This window comes from Myxocyprinus asiaticus, chromosome 39 (assembly GCF_019703515.2).
Source record: "Myxocyprinus asiaticus isolate MX2 ecotype Aquarium Trade chromosome 39, UBuf_Myxa_2, whole genome shotgun sequence".
Classification (NCBI taxonomy): Eukaryota; Metazoa; Chordata; class Actinopteri; order Cypriniformes; family Catostomidae; genus Myxocyprinus; species Myxocyprinus asiaticus.
In genome coordinates, this window is record NC_059382.1 from 37333859 (window position 1) to 37344700 (window position 10842).

General features: G+C 36.1%; 1 protein-coding gene across 2 annotated transcripts; it reads right to left on the reverse strand.

Moving 5' to 3' along the window:
- Nucleotides 1–510: 510 nt before the first annotated feature.
- ech1 (enoyl CoA hydratase 1, peroxisomal) lies at nt 511–10400 on the reverse strand. Of its 2 annotated transcripts, none has more exons than XM_051678556.1 (10): nt 10168–10400; nt 7756–7919; nt 7498–7586; nt 5030–5154; nt 4433–4481; nt 4198–4262; nt 3097–3167; nt 2330–2401; nt 1453–1603; nt 511–903 (listed from the first exon to the last, which is right to left on the reverse strand). In XM_051678556.1, exons 2-10 carry the CDS (start codon nt 7908–7910, stop codon nt 799–801), a joined length of 882 nt encoding a protein of 293 aa, XP_051534516.1. In that variant the 5' UTR covers nt 7911–7919; nt 10168–10400; the 3' UTR covers nt 511–798. The 2 variants fall into 2 exon arrangements, with proteins under 2 accessions (XP_051534516.1, XP_051534515.1); XM_051678555.1 differs by having other exon boundaries at nt 7756–7924.
- Between the last annotated feature and the right edge of the window lie 442 nt (nt 10401–10842).

Below are 10842 nucleotides of genomic sequence, written 5' to 3' on the forward strand. Positions count from 1 at the left end.
GTGAAAAAGAAATTGAGGTCGAGCACGCGCACCCACCCAGTCTGACGGAGATTGTATTCCAACCCCAAACATTATAAATTATAAACATCTCAAAGACAACTGTTGAATGTCTTATTGACGTATTGCAGATGAGCAACCTAACAAATACGTCTTCCATATGTAAAAACACACATCAAATAGACATCTGGTTGATGTATGTGTTCTATCAGGGACACTATTGTGAAAATAGCTGAGCTTCTGTCACGCTACTGAAAAATGTACTTAAGTTAGTAGCATCACTACTTTCAGTTAGTTACTACCCAACACTGCCGTGAAATAAACAAATAAATTAGAAATGTTATCTTTTCCTGGGGCATCGCAGGAACATAGCCTTGCCTACAAACATTCAGTCTCTGCCAAAATATTGTAACAGTTCATACAAGTTCTGCCGTCAAATGTCATTTAATGCAGAACACAAACCACCATCAAAAAAATCATATGATTACAAAAGTATAGGTCAAACAGTCATACTCTATATCTAAAAGTTTCTAGTTTTATTGTGCGCTTTTCAGTTTTTTTTACATTTATGTGCCAAACAGCATTTAAGACACCCATAAAAATAGTACATTACACTGTAATTTTATTAAGGCAATCCCAGAAAAACAGAATAATTAGCTTTCACTGAAGTTTAAGACATGATTCACTTTAGTTGTAAAAAATCATGTCGACAAAGATATGCAGATCAATTCTAAATCAGCAGGTGATCTTCCTGGAACTTTTGAAGCTGGTTTGAGTATGTATGCATTCCCCTGTAGACTCTTAGAGCTTAGAGAAAGTAATTTCTTTAGGGCTTTTCTTCTCCATGGCAGCCTGAGCTGACTTCATCAGATCATGGGTTTGAAGCATGCTCATATTCCAGGTGGCCTGCAGACATAAACAGAAAGTAAAGGTAGAGTTGTCTTTTAAACGATGGGCTGCAAATGTTGATGGCTTCTAAGGGCACCAATATACTTTTTGAGGAATCGAAGAAAGAACAGGTGTCATGGCATTTTGAACAAAATATGGCCAAAAAGACAGTGTTTTTCAGTTTGTTGCCATGGTTCGGGGTGGGGGTGGGGTTAGTGCATCTGCTTCCTGCCAGGAACAATTCCTGGCAGCTTTGTACAAAGGGCGTTTTTCAAAGAGGTCTTCCTGAAGGGGGTGTTTGACAGCTTAGAAAGTCGAATCCTGATTTAAAAATGTAAATCCGCTCTTGAGAGCTCCATAAAAAGATTTTAAAAGCAATCAAAATGTCAATGTCTATGAGCTTTAAAACCATCTACTGTACATGCTATTGCACTTTAAGTAGATATACACATTTAAAATTTACAGTCTTTCTCTTCATAACGGACCAAAAATCTTGATTACTCATCTTGTTTTATAGATATTTTTGTCCAATAAAATGCTGTATAGACTGAGAACATCAGATCTCACCATGTAATTCAGGCCCTCTGGAACACCGTGATCTCTGGAGTAAATGAGATTGACTTTGGTTCCCTGTACTGCTACAGGACTCCTGCTTGCGATCTCTTCTGCCATCTCCATAGCTCCGGCCATCATCGTCTCTTTATCTGGAAACACACGGCTGTGCGAGAGAAGAGAAATTCACACAAATAACAATGTCTACCACAGTTCACAAACTAACAAAATCATTTTTATCCATATTTATCATGCATACACACAATTCATCACACCATTTATTTAAACTAATCTACAGAAATTATCATTTCAAAATCTTTATGGTTGTGATCAGTTTGAGTGGCACATTTCAGCACACATTGTTTTGTGAATCTGTCACAATGTTACAGGTCTGCAGTCTTTCTAAAGAGGCTGTAATTGAAGGATTGGACACAAACTGGATTGCAAACCCGTGACCCATTGGCAAGCGCTCTACCAATTTCTACGAATAAAAAGGTTCCTAAATCATAAAAAGGTCATTTAAACATAAAGATTTCAAGGTACAGTAGCAAAATCATGGCCTGTTTTTTATCAGTTCCAGTTCCACTTATCGTAGAACTGTTGTGAATGACACATTAAGAACAATCAACACAATCACAGCCAATCAGAAGATAAACTGCATGATGTGTCATGTACAGAGGGGAGAGATTTAGGACATATGGGAGTTATCTGTGGGTGGGACTAACCAGGACATCAGCACAGAAATACAAACCAAGTGATTAATGAAATGTTCTGTCACTCATTGTGACCAAAAATAATTACATCTTTGAGACAACTTTAATCACTTGTCGCTTTTCTGCTTTACAAAATGTGTAGGATACGTCCCATTTAAATTCAGATTCACATATCTCACCTGACCAATCCACAACTCTTGGCTTCATCAGCGTACATCTTCCTCGCAGTCAAAGCCAGCTCATTTACCAGACTGAAAGAGAACGTAAGAATATTTCACTTCTGAATTACAAAAGGATCTATAATAGTTTTATATTTAGGCTGTCCCCTTAAACTATGCTGCATACTTTGGCTGCCGCATGCAGTTTTTCACATCCTAAATTAAAAGCTCACCTCAAGACACTGCACTAATTGCAAAATATTGCTTAATCTAGGTGTCGTTGATCAATAGTCATATTTTGATAGAACATACTGTATTTTGGTTATTTGTTTATCGTGCTTTTTCTGCCAGACTGCATATTTGTTCTGGACATCGAAGACATACCATTAGATTGTTTACCAACGCAAGCTCACAGACAAGTATAATATGGCACATTTTGAAGAAAACAGTCTAAGGTAAGAGCTGATGTAGAGTATAAAGATGTAGATATATAATTCAAATGCACTGCTGAGAATAAAAGCTTTCAATTGATGCATGACTTGACTATTTTAGTGCTATCTGAAAAACATATATATTTCTATTCATATTTCTACATCAATACCCTAGGATGGTGCTCATTTGTAGACACAGAGGACATCAGGTCTTAACTTGTTATTTTATGTAACATAAACGCAAAAAATAATGGGGTTCTGTGAAAAGTTCAGATTTAGCTTTAAGCTTTCATAAGGTACCACATATGACTAAATATGTATCCCATGGGCCAAAGTTTCAGGGGCTAAACCTCATACCTACGACTTCCAATAACTTTGGGGAGACGCTGCAAAGTCCCAACATCAGCTGCCAGGCCAATGTCAACTTCCTCAAGAGAAAACAGCAAACAATTTACAATCATATTTGAATCTACATGAATCTAAGATGGTATTGCACGCATAAGTGTACAGAGTTTTCTGTTGGGACTACAAGCTTTACAAACTTTGCCTTAGGGCTGTCAATTTAACACATTTAGTTAATTAATTAATTAATTAATTCTAAAAATAAAAATAGCACAATTATACCAAATAATAACACATCAACACAAAAAACAAAAGTGAAATAAAAAAAAATTTAAAAAATGTAATCATGCCCTGACCTGCATGTAATTAATTTGAATAAATTGATTAATCAGTTGACAGACAAACCCTAATAATTACATATGATGATTTATAAATATTAAAGGAATATTCCGGGTTCAATACAAGTTAAGCTTAATCAACAGCATTTGTGGCATAATGTTGATTACCACAAAAATTCATTTCAACTTGTCCCAACTTTTCTTTAAAATAAATGTGGGTTACAGTGAGGCACTTAAAGTATAATGGCAGTGAATGGGACAAATCCATAAACATTAAAATACACACGTCACACTTTTTCAAAAATATAGCCACACGACATAAACAATATGCATGTAAACATGATTTTAGTGTGATAAAATTGCTTACTAATCTTTCTTTAAGTTATTTCCAATTGTACAACTTCATTGCCATGACTACGTAACAATTAAGAACACTAAAACGACCATAAAAACAATGATTTAAACAACTTTCCATTAAGAAATAATAAGTGTTTTTATAAAATGATAAGCTTCACATTTCTGCCTTTTAACCCTCCAAAAGTTGGCCACATTAATTGCATTGCAAGTGCCTCACTTTAACCTGTTTATTTTTATATATATATATATATATATATATATATATATATATATATATATATATATATATAGTCGCACGAGTCTAAATCAATTTTTGTGGTGAGCAACATTATGCCACAAATGCTGTCGATTGAGCTTAACTTTTACTGAACCTGGAATGTTCCTTTAAATCACAACTACAATCTAATAAGAGCATCCACACCTTGACTTGAAACCAGGCATCCTGTGTACAGAGCCGTATATCACATGCCGTGACCAGATCCACTCCTTTAACACCAGACACAAATCATAACAAATCGTACATGACTGCTTGCAACAATATGTTTTACTGTCTGCTGAAACACAGTGAAGAAACTTCACCTTGAAGTACTTAACATATTAGTACCAACAATTAGAAAGTGTGAAGCATAAAGAGCGGTGGACATGTAGAAACTAACCCCCTCCAATACATGCTCCATGAATGGCCACGATCACTGGTTTTGGACACTGTACAAAGAAAAAGACACAATGAGACATGATGAAACATGATGAAATAGACTGTGTATGATTTACGTATGGGATAATGCAATCAGCCAGTCATGATCACAAAATAAACACCAACAGGGTCATCAGGGTCCCATCACGAAGTAACCTACTTCTCTAGTATACATTTTTTTAATCTTGTCTTATAGCTCTAAAATATGCAAACAAAGTTCTGAGACAGATTTAATCAGGTGGAAGTAAATAAATAAAGAGAATAACAACTTACATTTTGGTCTGTTCCTCACACAAAGCTATCACATGACTTCAGAAAACATGGAGAACAGTGCATGAATTGTATTGGTTACTTTTATGGTGCATTTAGGTGCAGCTTGACAGCCCCAGTTTCTAATCACTTTTGTATGGAAAAGAGCAGAATTAGAATTTCTGGGTGAAGTATTCCTTCAATTCTTTTACTTCTCACACTATCTGTTCTTAGGGCTTTAAAACCTTTAATATTTTATAAAGCATCGAGATGCTCTCACAGTACATGAATGACAATGTAAAACAGAAACCTTTTCCATAACAGAGAAGGTCTCCTGGTATTTGCTTATGGTGCGGCGCACGTTCCATGAGATCCTGGCTGTGTCGTCTCCCTCAGGCTGTAGAATATCACTGGCCATGCTCATGAGGTCAATACCTGTGTGCAGAGAATTATTATTCAGTCTTTAGTAGGGCCATGAAACAAAGTGTGAAATTTTCAGCTAAATATTACCAAAATCGTACGAAGCCCCATAGATGACAGTGTGGGAATTTTTTTTTTTCTGAAATAGTTTTGCGTTCCCTGACAATAAATTTACAATGGTTACCATATTTTAACCATGATATTCATAGTAAAACCATAGTAATAATACAGGGAAATTAAAACTATGGTAATAAAAATCATAATTTTGTGGTTATTATGGTTTTACTACAAACTAGAGAGGTAAAAAAGGGTAGGCACAATAAGGTTTGGCCGCAGCCTTTTCCTTTTCAGACATTTAAAAAAAAAAAAGATGATTTTGGATGGACTGAATTGTCATAAATTACGAAATAAAGAAAGAAAGAAATAAATTCAATGATTCAGTATTATGTATTAAAATCACGGTTTTCACCAAAAAACAAGAACAAAACATGGTTAGCCTACAACAGTCATGGTAACTACATTTACTAAAACTATGGTTACAACAGTCTACAATATTACTATAGTAAAGCCATGGTATTTGTAGTAAAACCATAATAACCACATAATTATGGTTTTATTACCATAGTTTTCCTGTATTATCTATGAATATCATGGTTAACATATGGTTACTGTAGTAAAACCATGGTAAACTTATTGCGAGTGAATGCAAACTTGGCGAGGGTACGCAAAACTATTTAAAAAAAAAAAAACAAATTCCCGCCTTGTCCTCTATAGGGACTCCATATAATCAAGATATCAGTGATCACCAGATTTTTTTAATCGACATTGTCCACAAGAGAGTTCAACAAATACATATAAACTAAACAGCACTGTGTTATATTATTGCAAACATACCTAAAAAAAATGCTTACGTCATTTTAAACTAACGTAGCAATGGCATGTATTGCAGCGTTCCTGCATTAAAAAAGCCAGACGCAGCTCAACTCATAACGCTGGTGTCTTGAGACATGCTTTTAAAAGTTCTTTTTGCCTAACATGGCATCTAAAAGCATGCCGGTCTTGCATGAGACACTGAAAAAAACAGCTGGACATAGTGAAAAAACGGTGATGTCAATGGCCCGTTGTGCTGCGAGACGCTGATAAGAGAGCAAAACACAGCGACCAAAGACATCCACCTAAGTCATTGTCAGTGCTTGGCACACATCTAAAATTCAAATGCATTTTTATCTTACATTAAACAAATATTCAAATTTCACATTTTAATTTGACAGCCTTAAGGCCAGGGTATACTTAGTTTTTCCGTGTTCCGTATCGGATCGCGCACGGTCAACCACGTTGCTTTTCAAATTATACTCTTCTGACAGCGAGTGAATATAAATGTGTTCGACGCATGGCACAGTTGCTTTGTGGTACTCTTTTAGTGCAGTCAATGCGAACAGACGAGGACCGCGTCCGCCTGTCGAGAAAATCTGGGCCGCGCGCGGACTGTGCTGAATATGAAATTTATGTCACGCATAGTGTCTTTAGTGCTGCAGACTGAATGTTTCTCTTAAAGATAAAACTGTAGTTGTTAATGGTAGAGCACGTATAAACAGATTTTTACATGTTTTGTTTTTTGTTTTGTTTTTTTACATTTTATTGACAAGTACATGGTGCCTGTCTTGTCCGTGGAAAAGTAGTTGCCACAATGCTAAGGTGTTGTGGTTGGTTGCCAAAGTGTTGCTATGTGGATACTGAAGGCCTGGGTATACTTAGTTTTTCCATGTTCCGGATCAGATTACGCACGGCCGACCACGTTGCCTTTCAAAGTATACTTTTCTGACCGCGAGCGAATACGAACGCGTTTGACGCATGCGCACCACAACTGCATTGTGAAACTCTTTTAGTACAGCCAATGGTCGGCGCATGCGCACAGACCAGGACAGCGTCCGTGGGTCAAGAAAATCTGGGGTGCGCAGACTGCTGATGACAAAATTTGCATCACGCATACTGTCATCAACAGGCCTTGAGTGTTATGGGTGATTGATGGTACGTTGCTGGGTGGTTGCTTCCTGGAACAAGTCAGAAGAACCCCAAGTCTCTATGATATTTTGGTCCCTTGATATACGACTACGACAGAAAATGGTTAGGAGTTTGTTCAAATCCCTAAACCCAAGTATGAATGATAACAATAGAGTTTGTCTTAACAAAACCCACTAATTAGCATTGTTTTCCGTTAAATTTGATGACCACTATCAGTTAATGTTGTCGAAATGAAGAATATTGTACACCCCACAGACAAAATTGCAATTAAAGGAAAAGAGACTGACAACTAGCCATATTCATCAAATGTGGCAAGATAGTTTTTGATATTTTTACCAGCTGTGAAGAGCTTCCCAGCACCTGAGAAAACCACAACACGACACTCTGAGTCTTCAGTGATCTGATTGAAGCAGTCAACCATTTCACTGCAAACAGAACAAAAATACGCAGATGACAGTTCAACATTATTATATGTACATTGTGGTCTCTGAAATCTATTTGTCGTTCACATTAAGTTAAGGTTGGGTGAAGTGGATGCACGGAACAATACTGAATTGAGCAGTGTTTGATATGGTAATGGATGTCACATAGCACCTCCAGAATGCCTTGTTCATTGCGTTGCGTTTCTCTGGTCGACAGAACTCAACATGAGTGATGGTGTCAGCCGGGCGGGTGATTGACAGGGTGGTGAAGGGGGGGGTGGGACCTCCTGAAGTAGACATTCCTCTAACAGCATTCAGGACAGGCATCAACAGACCCTGTTCTGATAAGACAATACACGTCAACTCTGACAGAAACGGAACACAACAGATTAAAAATGAGATCTGTTTGATTTAATTCAAAGTAAAAGATAAATTAATGTCAAAAATATGATTTTGAGTGGATGTATGAAGTTCAGTAACCAGTACAGTAACCACAGATGTAGTTCATCACATTAAAGGGATAGTTCACAAAAATGGAAATTCAGTCATTATTTGTTAACACCTCACTTGTTATTCTAAACCCATATTTTAGGTACACAAAGGAGACATTTAAAAAACAATTCTGCTCACTGATGTCATACAATGGCAGTGGATGGTGACCACCTCTTCAAGCTTCAAAAGATCGCAAAAGCATAATTCAGAAGTCTTATAAATTATTTCATCTGACTCATGCCTTGTTCTGAGCAACCTGCCATTGCTCTCTTGTGCACGTACATGAGAGCGCACGAGAGCAGCAGTTCACGCAGCCCCTGCAAAGAAATGCATCTCCACTTTGACTTCCAACTCTTCAGACATGTTTTCAAAGTTCAGTTCTCTGGTTTGTGTGCAGATGTAATGTGTGCTCTGTTGTAAATATCTCTGTGGTGGTCTGGCTGTAGCAAAAACACAGCGAGTTCTTGCTTTAACGGCCCATCTCACAAGCGAGGCTGTGTGAACTGCTGCTCTCATGCACTCTCATTAACGCACACAGGAGAGCAATGGTTAGTGAAGGTTTTCACTAAATCATAAATTTGATTTTGATTTGTTTCTCACTAACCATTATCGTATGCCTTCAGAACAAGACTACAGTCGCATGGGATTATTTCTTACACTTCTGAATGATACTTTTGTGTCCTTTGAAAACTCTGAAGATGTGGTGACATCCACTGCCACTGTATGACATTAGAGAGCATAAACATTGTTTCAAAATTTCTCTCTTTGTATACCAAAAAAGAAAGACATATGGGTTTAGAAAAATACAAGGGTGAGTGAATGACTGAATTTTCATTTTTGGGTGAATTATCCCTTTAACTATGGACATGTTCCACTAACATTTGACAGCTAGAAAGTGTACAAATACTTTTAATTTTGAACAATATATCTACTGTTTTATCATTTAAAACCTAATAAACTTGGCTAGAAAAGTGTGATTGTGCTATCTTCCTTTATAGTAAATTGTTTTGAAATTTTGTTATCCAGTAAAGGGGGTTTTCAAACTGGGGCCCGAGGATTTCCAGGGGGCATCAAGAGGGTGCTAGAGGGTCCGCGGAAAATTTCAGTAGTGTACATTTCTTTTTCTAAAAAGTTAATAAGTTAACATTTACCAAATTTGACATTATCAGTGCTGCTTGATATATTCGTTATGCTTCCTAAAGACTAATCATGAGATTAACCTCAATTCTTTGTTTAATATTGACAGCCACAGTGTTTCCCTTTTATATTGCCTTTATATTTTAGGAAGGGGGTCCCAAATGGATCATCATATTGAGTTTGAAAAACCCTGATCTAATGCAATAACTTTCATCTATTTTTAATTGTCCAAAATACGTTTTTGAGGTCACTGTATAGGTAATAATAATAACAAAGATAAAAGTTTGTACCATTTATACATTTGTATATTATTTAGGTATGCTAATATAATTTATATACTCTTTCCTTTTATTGCTCTTCTTTCTCTGTAACTTTAACTCAGAGAAAGGCTTTTTAACTTTTTAATTTTTTTTTAGTATGCAGAACTGCCATTTCATTGCCAGCAATTTCTGCTACATGCGATTTTGTGTTGATTAATCCTTGATTTGATTTAATTCTATAAAATCGATTTAATTGTATTCTTTTCTTAATTTCAATGGTGAGCAATGACATGACAAATGAATATAAATAAATGAACAGATGGAAATAACACCTATTATAATTGAGTGTGTGACCTTTCACCCAGTTAACTTTCCTCAACTTGTTATTGGGATATATTCACCAACATGCACCGACTTTTACAGCAACAGAAAAGTAATAATTAACTCTCATTACAATGTAAAAAAAACTGACATTAGGTCATATCGGCTAAAAAACATGAGTCTATCTGATGATGCACATTTGTTTTCTTTAAAAGTATGTTCAGTGTCTTATAAAATATTTAATGGTTCATCGTCTATTAGTGTTCACAGCGACATAAATACAATTATAATTAATATTTATATATCCAAACCGTGAATCTATTTAAAACTTTGAATATAATAAATTAGACACATGATCAAACAGGATGACTTACTTGTTAGAGCAGATCTGAATATAAATGTCATTGATGCCCTTTGACCAGTATATTCTGACAGAGCTGGAGATCTTTTCACCCACCAAAACTCACTTCATTAATGTCGTTTTATCTACTGAAGCGGTGTGAGACAAGTAAGACCTCACAAAAACTGAAAGTAGATATTAGGAGGGCTTTTTATTTATGTTTGGCAGGTCGCCATATGTTTTTATTCTTACTATGAACTACGGTGGCTCGTTGAGGTCAAACAAACAAGCCGCTCGTGTTACCAGTCTTTTCACCAGCAGATGTCCTCAGCGTGCGGTGTGTCGACTGTTGTCGAGTAGCGCTAATGACACGAAGTTTCACAGCCTTTTAATTTTTGCAGAACAATTCGATTTCAGTGCATAATTAAGCTTTTCATTCTTTTCTGATAATGCATAACACACACACACACACAAAAAAAATAAAAAAAAAAATACGTCAAACCTATAAACAATCTTTGAATTCATAACATATTCAGCTACAGATACACAACTTTAATATTAATAAAATATATTTTTCTTCATAATGCTCCATAATGAAGTCCTTTTATCCTTATGTTTTCTTGAACTTTCTCAAGCCTCTTTTCTGTTAGGCGATAGAAAATGTATGTGAATACTGCATCCTGGCTGGCACCTATGTGCCTTATAGGTG